The sequence below is a fragment of the Sander lucioperca genome, chromosome 13, assembly GCF_008315115.2.
Source record: "Sander lucioperca isolate FBNREF2018 chromosome 13, SLUC_FBN_1.2, whole genome shotgun sequence".
In the NCBI taxonomy this organism is placed as follows: Eukaryota; Metazoa; Chordata; class Actinopteri; order Perciformes; family Percidae; genus Sander; species Sander lucioperca.
Genome location: NC_050185.1, coordinates 18,168,779 through 18,187,028, shown reverse-complemented (window position 1 = coordinate 18,187,028; position 18,250 = coordinate 18,168,779). Strand labels below are relative to the sequence as shown.

Genomic DNA, 18,250 nt, shown 5'->3' with positions numbered 1-18,250 from the left:
TTGATCCAAAACCTTTTAGTTTTTAAAAATTATGACTTTTATTATTGTGTAATGTCAGAAGGACTTTAACTGTTTTGCCAGTCAAATTAACTTTAATGAGTACATACTGAAATATTACACTGTTGGTTGGCAAAAAATGCATCTCAAAATGCATCAGATTGATGCTTTAAAATATGGAATATTTAAAATTTGCACAAGGATGCACACAAATGGAAAGAGAGAGGAGAGAGCAGCTCAGTGTGTCACAGGAAGGAAGGAACTTCCCCGGCAGTCTAGAACTATAACAGCATAACTAAGAGAGACAGGTTAAGGAGAGGAGCCTGGTCGGGCTAGAACTCTCCCCAACCAGATCGGGCTGTACTGGCCTGCCTCCCTCTACTTGTATTGTATTATTGTTTAAATGGTAGATGAATCTAACAACTATGAAGAGAAGCAGGTGGGCCGGGTTGGGCGGATGCTGCAACTCCTCACTCCCTAACTATAAAAAAAAACAAAAACCTCTGGCTCTACATGCCACTGTACTTAATCTGCTCTTTTTTATCTTAATTCTTACTCTCTTATTTTTAATACATTCTGTGTGTGTGTGTGTGTATATATATATATATATATATATATATATATATATTTTTATACTTATGTTGTTTGTTCTGTTTAACCTGTTTGTTTAACTTATTTTAGAGAATGTGACATGCACCTACAACACCAAAACAAATTCCTTGTATGTGTAAAAAATGTACTTGGCAATAAAGCTTTTCTGATTCTGATCTGATTCTGATAAGCTTTATCAAAGAGGAAGGTTTTCAATTTATTCTTAAATGTGGTGACGGTGTCTGCCCCCCGAACCCAGACTGGGAGCTAGTTTCACAGGAGAGGAGCCTGATAGCTGAAGGCTCTGGCTCCCATTCTACTTTTAGAGACTCTAGGAACCACAAGTAGCTCTGAATTCTGGGAGCGTAGTGCTCTAGTGGGACAGTAAGGTACGTAAGAGCTCTTCTAGATATGATGGTGCTTGACCATTTAGAGCTTTGTAGGTCAGAAGAAGGATTTTAAATTCAATCCTGGATTTTACAGGAAGCCAATGCAGAGAAGCTAATACAGGAGAAATATGATCTCTTTTCTTAGTTCTTGTCAGAACACGTGCTGCAGAATTCTGGATCAGCTGGAGAGTCTTAAGGGATTTATTTGAGCATCCTGATAATAAGGAATTACAGTAGTCCAGCCTGGAAGTAACGAATGCATGGACTAGTTTTTCAGGATCGTTTTGCGACAGGATGTTCCTAATTTTAGCAATGTTACGAAGGTGAAAAAGGGCTGTTCTAGAGGTTTGTTTTAGATGGGCGTTAAAGGATATATCCTGATCAAAAATAACTCCTAGATTTCTGACAGTAGTACTGGAGGCCAGGGCAATGCCATCCAGGGTAGCTATATCTTTAGATAATGAAGTTCGGAGGTGTTTGGGGCCCAACACAATAACGTTTTGTTTGAGTTTAACATCAGAAATTTGTAGGTCATCCAGGTTTTTATATCTTTAATGCACACTTGAAGTTTAGCTAACTGACTGGTTTCGTCTGGCTTGATTGACAAGTATAATTGGGTGTCATCTGCATAACAGTGAAAGTTAATTGAGTGTTTCCTAATAATATTGCCTAGAGGAAGCATATATAAGGAGACTAGAATTGGTCCAAGCACTGAGCCTTGAGGAACGCCATGGCTAACTTTAGCGTATTTGGATGGTTTATCGTTAATATTAACAAATTGGGATCGATCAGAGAAATATGACTTAAACCAGCTTAGTGCGATTGCCAACTAAATGTTCCAGTCTCTGTAAGAGGATGGTATGGTCAATCGTGTCGAATGCAGCACTAAGATCTAATAAGACAAGTATGGAGACAAGTCCTTTGTCAGCAGCAGTTAGAAGGTCATTAGCAATTTTCACCAGTGCCGTCTCTGTGCTATGATGCTTTCTAAATCCTGACTGAAAGTCCTCAAATAGACTATTCCTATGTAGAAAGTCACATAACTGATTAGCGACTACTTTCTCAAGGATCTTGGAGAGAAAGGGAAGGTTAGATATAGGTCTATAGTTGGCTAAGACCTCAGGATCGAGGGTGGGTTTTTTCAGAAGAGGTTTTATCACAGCTACTTTAAATAACTGCGGTACATAACCTGTTAATAAAGACATATTTATCATATCTAGCAATGAAGTGTTAACCATGGGTAACGCTTCTTAAAGTAGCCTCGTTGGGATGGGGTCTAAGAGACAGGTAGATGGCTTAGCTGAAGAGACCTTTAACATTAATTGTTGAAGGTCTATAGGATAAAAGCAGTCTAAGTATTTGTCAGGTCTTGTCGTTCTTTCTAGCACTCCTGCGTTTAAAGGTGAACCGTTAGAAGTTGAGGGCAAAATGTGATGAATTTTATCTCTAATTGTTATAATTTTATCATTAAAGAAGCTCATGAAGTCATCACTGCTCAGAGCTATAGGAATAGATGGCTCAATAGAGCTGTGACTCTTTGTCAGCCTGGCTACAGTGCTGAAAAGAAACCTTGGGTTGTTCTTATTTTCTTCTATTAGTGATGAGTAATATTCTGATCTGGCATTTCTGAGGGCCCTCCTATAATTGACTGTCTTGCCAATCTAAACGAGATTCTTCCAGTTTGGTGGAACGCCATTTACTTTCAAATTTTCGTGAGATTTGTTTTAATTTGCGAGTTTGGGAGTTATACCAAGGTGCTAGTTTCCTTTCCTTCATCATCTTCTTTTTGATAGGAGCAACCAAGTCTAAAGTAGTCCGTAGGCAGGCCGTAGAACCGTCTACAAATTTATCAATTTGGGAGGGACTAAAGTTAACATAAAGGTCCTCTGTTATATTAAAGCACGACATGAGTTAAATGCTGTTGGAATATATTCCTTAAAATTAGCTATAGCACTATCAGATAGGCTTCTAGTGTAGAAGCTTTTATTTAATTTCGTATAGTCGGGTAGTAAGAATTCGAAAGTTATTAAAAAAATGGTCTGATAATAAAGGATTCTGCGGAAATACTATTAAATCTTCAATTTTGATGCCATATGCCAGCACAAGGTCGAGGGTGTGGTTAAAACAGTGCATGGCCTTATGCACCCTCTGACTGAAACCAATTGAATCTAGTAGTGAGTTGAAAGCAGTACTAAAGCTATTGCTGTCAACGTCCACATGGATATTAAAATCACCTACAATAAGTATTTTGTCTGATTTTAGGACTACACATGATAAAAACTCTGAGAATTCAGATAAAAATTCAGAATATGGGCCTGGAGCTCGGTAGACAACAACAAATATGTTGAAGATTAAGAACAAGGCTTTCAAACAAGTTATAATTTTGTTTAGGATTAATTAACAGGCTTGAGTCAAATATGGCTGCAACTCCCCCTCCTCGGCCTGAGCCTCTAGGAATTTGAGTATTATTATGACTGGGATGAGTGGCTTCATTTAGACCAGGGATTCCCAAAGTGTGGTACGCGCACCCCCAGGGGTACGCGAGCTGCCACCAGGGGGTGCGCGAGAGGAAAAATGTAATGGCGGTCTGTTTTTTTAAGTGGGATTTTTCCATACAATAAAAAAACATGAACAGTAAACATTTCCTTTGTAATCGCTTTTATTTTAAATAAAAAAAACTATAATTTATTAGTTTTTGATAGAAACGTAGAAGAAGACAGCAGCTGTCTTCTTCTACGTTTCTATCAAAAACTAATAAATTATAGTTTTTTTTATTTAAAATAAAAGCGATTACAAAGGCACTGCTCTTCTTTTATGCACTGCAGCCGCTAGGCTATATGCGTGCCAACTCATTTCATTCATTCCATACATATATTATAAATATGCTTAACTGGCTGAAATCAGTGGGACGTCTTATGATAAAGTTGTTAGTCACAAAGGAGGAGAGGGACCAAGAGAGAGTGAGGATTTGGAGGCAACAGAGACGGAGAGAACAGAGAAAGAAAATGAGCGGGAGTCAGAATATGCGCCGGAGGAAACCGAAGAGGAGGGAAGGAGATGGCAAAAAAGAGGTGATGAGGGTGAACACCAGACGGGGAAAAAAAAGAAGGAAATATGATGACAATTATCTGGGTCTGGGCTTCACTTGGATCGGCGATACAGATTGCCCGAAGCCTCAGTGCGTGTTGTGCAGTGAAGTTCTAGCAAACAGCTGTCTGAAGCCGTCTTATCTCCGTCGTCACCTGCACACGAAACATGGCAATTTAAGTCAAAAGCCCCTTACATTTTTTAAAGCAAAGTTGGAGGAGTTGCAGAAAAGCCAAAAAAATGCAGTTTCATTCATGCGTTGAGTCTACGAAAGACGCATTACGGGCTTCATATCTGCTCAGTTACAGAGTAGGGAGAAAGGGGCTGCCGCACACAATTGCCGAAGACAGACATGTGTTTGCCAGCGGCCAAAGAGATGGTGGAGTGTATGATTGGAGAGAAAGAGGCAAAAATATTGGACGTGATTCCTGTGCAATTTAATTCAATGTACTGTCGTTCTAATTTCCATAACCGTTGTGTTATGATGATGATGATGCTAGCTCCACGGTCATTTAATAGGCTTAGCCTATTGCTGCAATGTTTCTTTTACGCGGCTGAAAATAACCGTGCTTTCTGTTACTGAGCCTGTGTCTGTCACTTGTCCTCTTAAAAGTGGAAGCTATTGGTAGCTTTGTTGCATTATATTGAAACTTTGTTGATGTTGTTATTGTCATGCGTGTTCTGGTTATTTGCGCATGATTAAACATGAGTCTTTATATGGCGATAAAACAAAGCTTTGTTGCGTTTTTTTTTTTTAAGTGGGGATTGGGGGTGCGCCAACCCGGTTGGGACATAGAAGGGGGTGCGCAGGAAAAAAAGTTTGGGAACCGCTGATTTAGACTAACATATTCTTCATGGCCCAGCCATGTTTCGGTTAGACAAAATAGATCAATTTGATTATATGATATCAAATTGTTTACAAATATTGCTTTAGAAGACAGAGATCTAATATTTAATAGTCCACATTTGATTCTCCTATTCTGTTCTGTCGTTGCATTGGTTGTTTTAATTCCAATTAGGTTGTTAAGTATAGCACCTCGTTGGTTTACGTTTGATTTAACCGATCTCAGTCGGGGGACAGACACTGTGGTTATGGGATTATGAATGGGTGGCTGCTCCAAAGGAAGCACAGAGGAGCGTGTAGCGCTGTACCTCTGATTACTGATATTATTGATTATAACTGGAATGATATAGCTGGTCTGTGGGTTAGCAGAGTTATTTGTAAAGGAGTGAGAGCTTATGGGAGAGTGTGACTGGGCAGTGTGCTTGTGCGTGTGTTTACGGAATGCAAACAGTCAATCATAGCTCTGTTGCCCGGGCAACTGCCCATTTTCCCTGATTGGATTAGCTGCCCCTCTGGCGAAAGAGCCTAAATAAACTTTTCTTTCTTTCTTCTTTTTTTTTTGCTGTTGTGGCTGCATTAATACGATAATACGCCCATCATGACTTAAGTTAAATCAAATTAAATTCGCTATATCATTCAATCTTGCCCTCAGCGATGCCCTCTGCCCCCAGAGACGTGACTTTGTTTATATTCTCACACACGGAGCACCGCAAGCCCTTCTGCCTTCACGTGAGTTTTGAAAGTTATGGAGATTATGACAAATGCCCTGTGAATAGTAACCAAAAAAATCCACTTGAGCTATGAATAAAGTGCAGTTTCAGCTTGTAACGTTTGCATCACGTCGCGCAGCATTGCCTAATCAGTGTAGCCTTTCTTCTAAAACTACCATATGAAAGTTGTTGAGGAAGTTGTTGGGTTACCTGTGACTGAGTAGTGTGGTGTGACTATGTGCTCGTGTTTGTGTTCTCACAACCGTGATAATGCGTGTCGGTGGTTTACTGGACATGTTGTTAATCATGTAACCTTGATGCTGATAATATACTTCTCAAGCTCTTTCTTACAGCAGCACTGAAATAGAGGAAGATTAATAAAAAAGAAATTGAAAGAGAAGAAGTAAACCAGAAGATGTGGTGAGGAGAAGGTTCCCAAGCAGAAGACATCAAGTGAATTACAGCTGCTCGCAGCATTATTTTCCCAACGTGGAAAAGCTTAGCAATTTGGTTATTAAAACAAAAAGAGGAAGAGAACAAAATGTTTTAGTAGGGATGTCACAATCAAGTTTTTTTTAGCCCAGATCCGAGTCCTTTAATATTGCCAATATATACACAGAATTAACGTTAATTAGGTTTGATAGCATCAAAGCTGTGTAATTTTTAAACTTTAATTTTGCAAAGCTCAGCGTCAGAATTCAGAGTCACTCGCATTGCAGGGGCCAAATTATTTTTCACATTCACACACTTAACTGTAATTTTCACTGGTATGGGAGAACTGTAGAGACCAGCTGTCATAAAGGATAGCCGCTCTGCAACACTAGCATGCAGAGGTGGACAAAACACAGTATATAACGCTAAAGATCAGATTTTGATCGGCTTTATTTAAGCCAATGTTGATTCATTAAAATATGCCCAGGTCGGCCCTATACAGATCAATCATCAGGTCAATTTTTTTATTTGTCAAATACTTTGGTTTATGATTGAATACCATGAATTTATCCTCTCTGTCATTTCTACTTAAAGTGCTCATATTATGCTTTTTGGCTTTTTCTCTTTCCTTTATTGTGTTATATATCTTTTTGTGCATGTCATAGGTTTACAAAGTGAAAAAGCCCAAAGTCCACCCCAAAGGGACTTACCATCTCCAACAGAAAACACTGTTCACCAACTGCTCCAAACAGCTCTATTGTAGTCCAGCCTTTACTTCCGGGACGAACGTGCGTCACTTTGTAACACACGTTATAATGCTCGCCTAGCTGCTAGCATGGCACGCCCTCATACTCTGCTTCTGACTGGCTAGCAGTGCTTACCTAGGTAATGTGCATGTGCAACTACCAACAAAGATGGAACAGAAGTGAAATGCCTCACTCTGTAGCTAAAATTGAGAGCTCAATACACAGGGTGAAAAGAGCTGCAGCAATGTGCAGTACAACAACAATATGGTGTTTTTAGAAAATGAAACCACATGAACCTATTCTTGTACATCTAAATACAATTATGAATCTGAAAATGAGCATAATATGGCCACTTTAAAGTACTTCTTCCTGCCTGTATTAATGCTCATGGGTAGCCTAAATGGGTTCCATTCAGACCTTAACATTAAGTATTTTACTGTTATATGTCAACAAGATTCAACAAGACATTTTCACCTGGCTATAGACCTTTTTCACGGCAGACATATTGACATGTCATAGTAGGAAAAGCACAGGTGTATTCAAGCCCATTAATGATGGCTGCATTCCACTCAGGAGAGGCCCTGGTGTTGTGCATGCTGACTCACTGAAATAGCTTACTGGGACACTTGATGGAATTGAGCCATCGTTAAGGTTATCAATTTCAGCTGTGCTTTTCCTACTATGACAAGTACACCTTTAGGTACATCTTATATAAACAAAATTAGATGTAATATGAGCAGCTCTGCAATTTGTTCACTTGACTTCATCACTTACAGTAAAACTGTCACAGACACTAGCAGCGAGTTAAGATTTGGACTGTCAATGTACTGCAATCTATGAAACAGCTTTATTCTGCATACATGCATCTTGAATACATATATTTATAAATAACTATTTCATATTTAAATTACCTATTACATTCACCTATCTCTTTTTCTTTTAATAATTAAATACGGTATTAAGCAATACCAGAGATGTTCTTAAAGCTATAGTGCGTAGTTTCTGTTTCCTCCATGAGGAATTCTAAGTAATGACAACAAAACTGTTGGCGCGCACTAAAGCTTTAATAAATTCAACTAGGTATACAGTACCAATGTGTTTAGAACTGTATTTACTGTAGTTATAACACCAATGTACCTACTAATAATTAAATACTATATTGTTATTTGTCAGAGGATAAACTGCCTAAAATAGTTCAATAAAGACAATCAAACAGTTCTCTCCAACACAGTTTATTGTGGGACAATAGAAGGCACACAACAGTTTATAAAGAATTCTTGATTTGGTTTTCATTTGGGGTGTTTTTTTTGTTTTTTTTGGTGTTCCATGGTCTTTTGGACTGGGATTTCCTGACAGAGAGAGAAACAAAATAAAAAAATTATCCTTGTAAATAAATAATACAAGCACACTTACAAACACAAAATGTGCACTTTCACACGTCCTCAACTCCTCCTTACATTAGTTCATGTTTACATTGTGGAGTTAAACCCAATCCATGCGTTTGTTGCGTTGCTAATATTAATTTCAGCTCCTTTTCCTCCTGTTGAGAAAGAAAAGTAAATAAACAGAATACATTCATCAACATAAACTGTTCGTCTTAGATCTGTAGTGTACCAATTCTAGTCCCGTACAATAGTCTGAAATAATGAAAGTGTTTGCTAGGGGCACCTTCTCAGGACTCACTGTTCACATTGCAGTTTTTCCCCACACCAATGCCCCCTGCGTTGTCTCCAACTACCATGGAACCTATGTTGCCAATACTTATTTTGACTCTTTCTCCTCCTGTTGAAATGCAAATAATAATAAATAGAACAGAATCACTGCCAATTTTAATCATATCTGTAGTATACAGAATATACTCTATATTCTACATTTGGGATCTGTCCATTTCTGCATACTTCCCAGCAATGTGAGACTAGAGAACTCACCCATTACATTGCAGTTGTTCCCTGCACCGATGTCTCCTGTGTTGGATCCGGCATCCATCTTTCTTACGTTGCCAATATCTACTTTGACTCCTTTTCCTCCTGTTGAAATACAATGAATGATTTGTACATATTCTAATCTTATTGCATGAATAAGAAATCATAAATCGTGAAAGTTCCCATTTTTAATAACTTTCCAACAATATAAAACACTTACCGCTCACATTGCAGGTGTTCTTTGGCCAATGTCTCCTGCATTGTCTCCAACTGTCATGTTACTTGTGTTACCTCTGATGTTACCTCTGATAGTTGTGAATCAGAAATCATTAACTGCCCGCTCCTACTAACTTTTCAACAATATGAGTGACAGACTTACCCCTCGCAGTGCTGGTGTTCCCTGAAGCAGTGGATGCAGAGTTGAATCCACTTCCACCTCCCGTGTTACATGAGTTGCCAGTATTTGGCTGGGATCCTGTTCTTCCTTTTAAAATAAAGACAATAACCAAAAAAGCAAAGATCATGAAACAAAATCACTTCTAGTAGCTGCTTAAATGGGAACTCTACCTATTTTATACACCAATGTATGAAGTATGAAATAGTTAAACAGCATGCTTCTACTTTCTGCAACTATTTGACAAACAGAGCTTATCACTGATACTATCATCGACAACTAGTGTTGAACTCACCGCTAATATTGATGACATCATCAACGCCAATCTTCCCTTTGTTGTTTCCAACGTAAATGTCCTTGCTACCATGCTGTTACCAATGCTGTGTGCCATTGTTCCTGCTGAAATCTAGACAGACAGACAAGAAAATGAAACAGTATTTGTAAAAACAAAAATGGACTGGAAATGGATTCAGTCAAAAATCTCAGACAAAAAAACTCTTGTAAAGACTAGACGCTTATGGTATCAGCTGAATGTCTGAGATGTAAATGGAAAATAAAAAAAGACGTTGGCCCAATCCCAAAGTCCGGACTCACGGACTTTGGTGCGCGTCCTCGCGAAATTCGTACGAGCTTAGGGTTGTCCCAGTGTCGAATTTCAAAGGGCGTGAGGGTTTGAGTACACACTTACTGAGCCCTTTCCGTGAGTCTGCATCGATGCAGACTTCACCAAAGGGAATTACCCACAGTTCAAAGCGTTGTGACGTTTACCGCGGAGACCATAGGGAAATCCGACCGCATGACACACGACCACGGAACACAGACAAACCTGTTGTCCAGCTTGTAAAACAATAGTTTGAAAAAATTTGGAATCAGGCAGCCGTCTCCTTAGCCTGCCTTGGCCGTGTGGAAAGCAACAAACTTAAAATGAAAATTCCCAAACCGGCAAGTGTCAGCAACATCTTTGTTATTAAATGTCACCAAGGTAACATGTGATCTCGTGATCGTGGTTGTCTAGTACTGCTGCATCAGCTGAGGTTAATTACTGAGAAACCAGAACATTTATTTTAGATTATATGTACATTTTTAAAAGACTTCCATTACAACATTTTAAAAATAAGCACTGATATCAGACATTTTGTATTTGACTTTACGACCAAAGACATTTGCAGCTTTAACTGCATGCAAAAAAAATTTTTTTTCTAAAATCGTTGCCAAACTTTTTTCGATACATACGATTTTCGATCTTTTTTTTTCACCCCTTATATCTGCAATAAATACTTATTAATATTGTGATATTGATTTTAACCACATCTCCCAGCCTTAGTTTGACATTAACATATTCACTGAATAGGAACAGCCACATAATAAAATAAATTGCAGTTATATATTATATAGCTCCTGTATAAAACAATTAGCTGGCCTGAGTAGTCATAGCTGCACAGTTCAAAGTTTGAATACATTTGATATGTTGACAATAATCTCTTTTTTTCATGTCTAAATGTTGGACGTTGTCCTGAGCACAGGTATAGATGTTCCTTATTTGACCAACAGTCTCACTGAAAGCAGGCTCACAAAATCTCTTTATTAGAAAAATAAGGGATATTTATCAGAGATAATTCCCTTTAATATTTTATTGTCTTTTATCCAGAATTAAACTTAATCACATATATACATTTCGTCATTCACTCACACTCAGCCTGTATTCCCCAAAGTGACTATTAGGAGGTCATTTCTTTCTACAATACAACACGTGTTTATTGATTGACAATATTAAGCTCTGTATTCTTCATCAACTCAGCCTATAACTCTGCAATAATAGTATGTGCCCCTATTATTATTATTATTATTATTATTATTATTATTATTATTATTATTATGACGCAACTACGTCATACCTGGTGCAGCCACTGTTTTACAGAAGCATAATAGATTGAAGGGAGATTATCAGTGTGTAATCACAGTAAATAATTTTAGGTTAAATACTGGAATATGTATTTAGAAAACCCAACTGCTAGTTAGTCAGTTTACTGACAAAAACTATATCATAAAGACAAAAACGCAATGAAAACAAATTCATGACAATGTTTGCATGAAGGACAAAGAATATAAGACCACTTTCAAGGCACTGAATATCCCTCAGAGCAAGGTCAGTAGAAATGATGAATATTCAGCCAAAGATGGTCTCATAGAGCAGGTACTCTACTTTATTTTCACTTGTATTTCTTTTACATTCATCGGATGACTGACTCTTTCTGTTGATTTGAAATCATGAATTCTACATTCAACAAATGGTGCATAGTTTTTAGAAGAGTTGGAGGCCGATTTCCTAAAAGGGAGAAACACAAAGAGTAAAAAAGATCAAAAATATTGATGAGAAAACCCAGATTATATTGTTTTACAATGATGCATTCACAAGTAAAGAATTAACATATCACACGCATATGCTCACATTTGATAGTACATTTTTTACATTTGTTGCTGTCCATTCTATTCTCTCCAGAAATGGTCCCTGTGTTATTACCAATCCCTGTGTGCAAATTACAAATTGCTGGCAGTGTTGCCAACAATTTGACCAGTTGTCAGTCCTCCTGTTAAAATATGAGAATTGAGATAAGGAATTCAAAGTTGACGACAGAAACTCAGATTTTTGCCATGAAGATGCTGATATCTGAACATAAGTAATAAACTGGACTTTTAATACAGTTCTGGCAATTTAATTCAATTTAATAAGAGAATAAGCAATCAAGGTGTCATTACAGGGACTTGTGAAGAGCACTTAATGGATCCAGACTTGAACTTACACACATATTTGTGCTCATTAATTTGCTCAAAATTGTATTTTGTAAAACCAAACTAATGTTTAATTACTGTGTAGATATTACCACATATTCTTATAACAATTAGCTATGGTCGCTGCTGTCTTCGTAGTGTATTGTATTGTTCTTTACAATATCCACAAAATCAACAGGATTCATGAGTGTCCTTTCAGCTTACTTCCTTTTACAAAATCTGTTAAATTGTTGTGTTGTCATGAGTCTAGCAAAAAAGAAAAACATATTCTTGGGTTCAGTCGGATCTTTAAATAAGATGCTCTAGCAAAGTTGGGCCCTAGCACTAAAGTTTACACTTCATGTGAGGAATATTTTAAATTAAAGGAACTTGAACTGGGAGATAGCTAACTCAAATAACTTAAAGAAATAAGCCTCAGTTGTTCTCTGTGTTACATAATGTATCCTTCACAGAAACAAAGACGAAAGAAAGAAGTTCTGACAATAGCAAACTAGCTGACTGATTCTAAATCAGCCAACATATTGGAAATGCAAAGTTCTTTTAAATTTAAAAAATAAATAATTATTTAAACCAAATAAATTCTAATTCTAATCCTTTATAGTTGATTGATGATTAAATGCTGTTTTCAGCCTCCACATTGCTGATTCACAAGTTTTACTTCATAACTGCTACAAACTCAAAGTGAAGCGTCAGGTCTCACGGTCCCTAAACCAAAATTAAAGTTCAGGTTAAAAACAGAACTGTTGACTGTGGCTTGTGGTGCAACACGTTCTCACGGCAGTTCGTGAAATGGTCACGTAATTTTGAATCTATTGATTTGTGTACACGGACACGTTTATCTTGTTTTTTTCGAGGTGGTCAGCACGTAATGGGAAGCATCTATACGGGGTTTGGGTTTAGGAAAAAAAGAACGGGGAAAGGAAAGGTCACATGCGGAAGACAGCCGCAGTCTCTGGGGGATCCAGGACAACAACAGGACGGTTGTGTTTAGGAAAAGAACAACGGGAAAAGGAAACGCCACACATGGGAGACGATCGCCGGTCTAGTTGTGCTGTGATCACGAAAGATGCTTCCCATTGAAATACATTAGTTTAAAAACTGTGCTGACCACCACGAAAAAACGAGATAAACGTGTCCGTGTACACGAATCAATAGATTAAATAATGTTACCATTTAACAAACTGCCGTGAGACTGGGTTGTGTGGTGTTTTGTGGTTTCAGTATGGAACATAAAAAAAAGAAGTAATTCTGAAATTGGAAGTAAGTCATATTACACATTCGACTGACTGTTATAATAAGTCTGCTGTTATACTACTTTATAATCTCATCACCTATCCACATGCTAATGGAGGCACATTTTTACAGATAATGGATGGATAGAAACAATGGATTGATCACAGATATGAACACAAATAGAGGCATCTCTCTACACCTCTAATATTTTGTCTAATTTTTCAGCCAGTGCTGTGACGTATGATTTGTTGGACAATTTCTTCTAAATCTGCTTGTTTATTTAAGTGATATTTTATAACAGTACCTGATGTTCATTTGGCATTTAACATATCAAAATCATTAGTCTCATTATAACAATCAAATGTTTAATACGACTTACATTCAATTCAGTTTTTTAAATGCTCCATACTGAAACCATTAAACTATCTCAAAGTTCAAGTTCCTTTAATTTAAAAGATTCTTTGTGTGTGTCAGTTTTAGTGCTAGCTCCCAACTTCTCTAGAGCAGCTTATTTAAATGGCTTATTGAAGCCATAAGTATGTTTGTTTTGTATGTTTATTTTATGTTTATTGAACATTTTAACTTGTCCACTAGATCAATATCATCCAAGGATCAATTACATGTGTCCATAGGTTTGGATATAGCCCCACCTTGCTGCCACTCTGTCATAATACACTAATTATCTAGCCTGAAAATTTGACTGTATTTCTGGTTCCTCTCACTTTATTATTAATTTAATTCTATTTAAATCACTGTAACACTCGAACATGTGGGCAGTAATTAAGATGTTTAAAAAACCAGGCTCCCAATTACAACCACGCCGCCGAATTCGTTAATTGAGACGCATTGTGTCCCAATTTAAGATTTTCTTCAGGTCCAAATGATTACAATCCTGTGTAGTGTTTAGCTGCTGCTTAACGATTAAAATGATTTGTGTCCTCCTCTACAGTAATTTTAGACCGATAAGAACATCTTTCCCATGTTCCCAGCGCTGATGATGAAAAGAAACAATGCTAAGACAGAGACATGCGGCACACTGACTTTAGTTTCTTTAATATTGAAGCTGATGAATCTTGAATCTGATTTCAAAGCACGACTCTGTCATTTGTATTCTTGTGTTGTAAGATTTCCATTATAAGAACATCAGTCTAAGAGAGAAGACACACCAGCCCGATAATCGGCCGTCGGGGCAGTCGGGACGGTAATGGGGAGCGGATGAGCCGCTCAAAACCTGACGAAAATCTTTTAAACTGACCTTTGTCAATCTGAAATGAAGACTGCACGGCCTATTTCTCGCTTAAAATGTTTTCAGAAACATGTTTCGGTGAACTATTTTAGTACAATATGAGATCGTATTCTGAACAAGCCGCCATGACAGTCTGGCTGTGAATTTCCGGAGAAAAAAGAACCACGTGACGCGTTCGTCCAATCAGCTGCCTGACTGTTAATGGAAACAATACAGAGCAGCGCCGCCTGCTGCTATGGAGACACATTACGTTTCGCGCACGCGCAGAGCGTATGCTCAAGTCGGCGTCGCCTCAGTGTGTTTTCAGGCATTTTTTGGACCTCGGGACCCGACTGATCAGTCCGACTGGCTTTTCTGCCGACGGTCGGCCCGTCTGGTTGGTGTGTCAGGGCCTTAAGCTGAGTGGTTCATGATCTGTCGGAGAGCAATTTCCCTAGAGAGACGAAAAGCGGTGCAGAAAGAAGAGAGAGCAAGATAGAATACAAACATTGGTGATAAACAACTGATGCATTAACAGAAAACATTAACACACACAAACATGTTATATGCCCATGCACACATTCAGTACTGTGTTCTAAGTGACCAATAAATCTGTGCTCTTCCCTCTTACCTCAGCTAATGTTAATGCGGTTCCCTGAACCAATTGATCCCGAGTTGTTACCAACAGTAACATTACTGACGTTGCCAATCTTGGACTTGGCTGCAATCTGTCCTGTTTACATACCATCAAATATAAGAGATTGAAAACAGTTAATAATGTTCAGATATGTGCTCTAAAGATCTCTCAATAATAAACTACCCACTTTGCCCAGCCATATGAGAATGATAACCCACCTGTCACAGTGTAGTCATTCCTTCCTCCAATGCATCCTTTGTTTGTTCCAGAAACATGAATGTTGCTGATGTTACCCAGAGAAACATTTTCTGCAGTATCACCTGTAGAGGAGAAGACAGCAGAGAGGACAATGTTATAGAACTACAGATGATCCAACAGAAAGTTCCAGTTTAGACACTCAGATAAAGATGCTGGGTTAAACTTACCTTTAACGTTGTACTGATTCTCCGCACCTATTCTCCCTTCATTGCAACTGATGGAAATGTTTCTGTTGTTGCCAATGTTGTAAGACACTGGTCGGCCTGAAATGTAGACAGATGAGCCTAAAAAGATGAAGAAACATGATGAAATAATAATCCATGTTGTTCTGTTAAATCCCATGGCAACACTCTGCAGCTGTGACACACTTGTTGCTGCTGTCTGGCTGTAATGTTTTTGATGTGTGACTGTTCCGCATTATCACATCTGGGACACAGCATCAGCTTAATGTGTAACATGTAAATGTAAACAAACTCAATGAAGACGGAGCAGTTGAATCAGACATGAAATGGAGTTGGAGGCTGACATGTAGAGTCTGACATGGTTGATTTAAAAAGAAACAAACAAAAAAACAGTACTGTGCTTTGTCAGGTATCACATACAGGTGTGATTCTGGTCTGTATTTGATGAGAGGATTTATTGATTCAGCTTATGCCCTCATTTTTACAGACTCTAAAAGGGGGGGAGAAAGTGTTTGTTTAACAGAGTTGTATCAACACATTTTCAATAGCAAACCGCCTCTTCATAGCTCAGCCAGAGCTAATTTCCAAGAAATTGCTAAATATGCATCAAATTTAGCAATTTCTTGGAAAAGTGATGATTGTGTCTCAACATGCTGAGATTTAATTCTGTCGTTTATGGATATTTGACACTTTTGTCAGTGGCATTGTGGTAGGAATAGGCATGTATTGTAATAATGTTCTCGTATTGCTATTTTCTGTTGTTTGTGGTCAGATTCATTATTTCTACAATTATTTGTACGTGCTTATTTGTGTAATTATTTGTGTGGCCAGGTGTTATTTGTGTAGTGCCAGACAGTCCTGGTGCGTTTCACAGTGAACCATTAGCTCTATGACTAATTGTAAATAACCATAACTAACTGTTGTTTAGCTTCTCAGCCACAACTAACCAGAAGTGTTTCCCTTAAATGGATCCCTCTTAAAACTCACACTTGTCGTCACCAATTGTAATTGTTCTCAGAGTTAACATGTTTAAAACTTTCTGTACCACTCTGCTTCTAAACATGCATGTCACATAAACCTGGCCGTTGTACTTTTGCCTCACCTCACCTCAACTTTTTTTTTTTTTTTTATTTGTATGCACACAAGTGTAATTGTGCAATCAAGTACAATCAATTCAAGTATAATGTTTGCGTAATGTTGCAGTTTATTTTTTTGTATGGGCTTTGTTTTGTCGATTTATTATAAATGCTCATGTAGTAAAGTTTTGCTTTACTTAGCATGGCAGTTTTGGAAAACAGTGACAAACATGTACAAACGTTTGCTCTCAATCCAGTTTATACAGTACTGTCACATTCGGACAGGTAGGCATCTGTAGCACGTGGAATGTTTTTTCGATTGACTGTTGCATCTTTAAACTTTGAACTGTTGCAAAAGTGTCACCATCGTGCCAAGTAGGCCCATACAAACCGGGTTTACAAACCGTTGATCAGACCACTGTGAAGTTTTAAAAGTAGGAAAGCAGTTTCACGTAGAAAGGTAGTAACTAAGTAAAGATAGAAAAACAAACAAAAACAAGAAGCTGCCTTGCCTGTAAAGAATAGAGAGAATACACAGAGGACAACAATAGATAGGTTGTGGGAGAGGTGGAAGAATAGATGAGGGGGAAGTATAAAGCGCAGTATTGATTTTGGTCTCCAGTGGAGTCAGCCAGGATGCACACTGCTGACTTTATATGCTCTGCTCAGCTCTGGACTGAACACTTCATTTTTCTGTCCGTAACTTATCTCAGCAGCTAATGGCAGCTGATGTAGACCTGCTGTGTGTGTTCAGTGTCGTCCATCTATGTGTCCGTTCTGCTTATATGCACCTAGAACAAATAACACAGGGGTCGGGTTACCATCCTGAAATATGTACAACTATGTATTCAGAGCAGTTATACTATAGAGATTCATTTCTTGCTTCTGCTACGAGGGCGTTTGATTTGACCAATCAGTTTCTGACTTTCCCAATAATCCTCCATTAACCAGCACTTTTCTCCTGGCTCGCAGGAAGCACAGGAAGTGCTTCTTTTATGATAATTGACCCAAAGAGCTGTGTGGTTTCATGGCACAGGCTTTCCCTGTGTCCTGTTGTATAATCTCTTGACTCATAAACCAGTAGATATATATATATATATATAAAATATAAATGACATTGTTACAAGTGATGAATGGTAAATTATTGTACCTTTTTTAAATGTTTTTTAGGTAGTGTACATTTTTGTAAAAGACGATAAATAAGTTTTTTTTAGTTGACTTGATCTTTTCTCTTTTTTCTCTCCGTTTTTCCGTTCACAGCTCAGATAGTCTTATTGACAATGCAATAAGGTAAGCTTTATTGCCCCGTTCACGCTCCTCCTCTCTCCTTTTACTCTCACTCACTCACTCAACATAGTCACACACGCACGCACGCACGCACACACACACACACACACACACACACAAACACACACACGCTAACAGCGCATTCGGGTCTATTAAAACAAACCATCATGCCTCCCCACTTTTTGGCTTCTCGGCCGAAACATTAAACTCAAATGTAATGCTGTGAAGACAGCCTATCTGCCTCTTTTCCAAACTAATCCCTCATGGTTTCTTCTTTGTTCCAGTATCGCCATGGCTACCAAAGAGAACATCACATTTCAGCGTGGGGTGTTGAAGTCCATTCAAACCAGGGTCACAACTTTGGCCAGTATCCTTTAATTGTTTTAATCATTTGTCGTCCTCTTCTTTTCACCTGACCGTCTTAACTTTGTATTTTTTACTGAAGCTGGT

At 38.1% G+C, this 18,250-nt stretch overlaps 1 protein-coding gene and 2 long non-coding RNA genes across 5 annotated transcripts in view; 1 reads left to right on the top strand and 2 right to left on the bottom strand.

The window, feature by feature from the left end:
- Positions 1 to 18,250, top strand: part of LOC116036929 (Golgi SNAP receptor complex member 1-like) — a 44,094-nt gene that overhangs the window by 25,166 nt on the left and 678 nt on the right. The window contains exons 7-8 of the mRNA XM_031280591.2: positions 17,774 to 17,803; positions 18,085 to 18,167. Of these exons, the coding sequence (XP_031136451.1) occupies positions 17,774 to 17,803; positions 18,085 to 18,167 (113 nt within the window). The remainder of the gene's footprint in view (positions 1 to 17,773; positions 17,804 to 18,084; positions 18,168 to 18,250) is intronic.
- LOC116036936 lies at positions 7,999 to 9,671 on the bottom strand. Its single transcript, XR_004101758.2, has 7 exons — positions 9,408 to 9,671; positions 9,098 to 9,202; positions 8,939 to 9,023; positions 8,725 to 8,823; positions 8,480 to 8,578; positions 8,254 to 8,336; positions 7,999 to 8,145 (listed from the first exon to the last, which is right to left on the bottom strand). It is a non-coding gene; the product is annotated as an uncharacterized LOC116036936 (long non-coding RNA).
- On the bottom strand, positions 11,289 to 15,705 carry LOC116036933. 3 transcript variants are annotated; one of them, XR_004101753.2, is made up of 5 exons: positions 15,423 to 15,705; positions 15,216 to 15,317; positions 14,992 to 15,093; positions 11,562 to 11,700; positions 11,289 to 11,438 (listed from the first exon to the last, which is right to left on the bottom strand). It is a non-coding gene; the product is annotated as an uncharacterized LOC116036933 (long non-coding RNA). The 3 variants fall into 3 exon arrangements; XR_004101752.2 differs by having other exon boundaries at positions 11,583 to 11,700; XR_004101751.2 differs by lacking the exon at positions 11,562 to 11,700.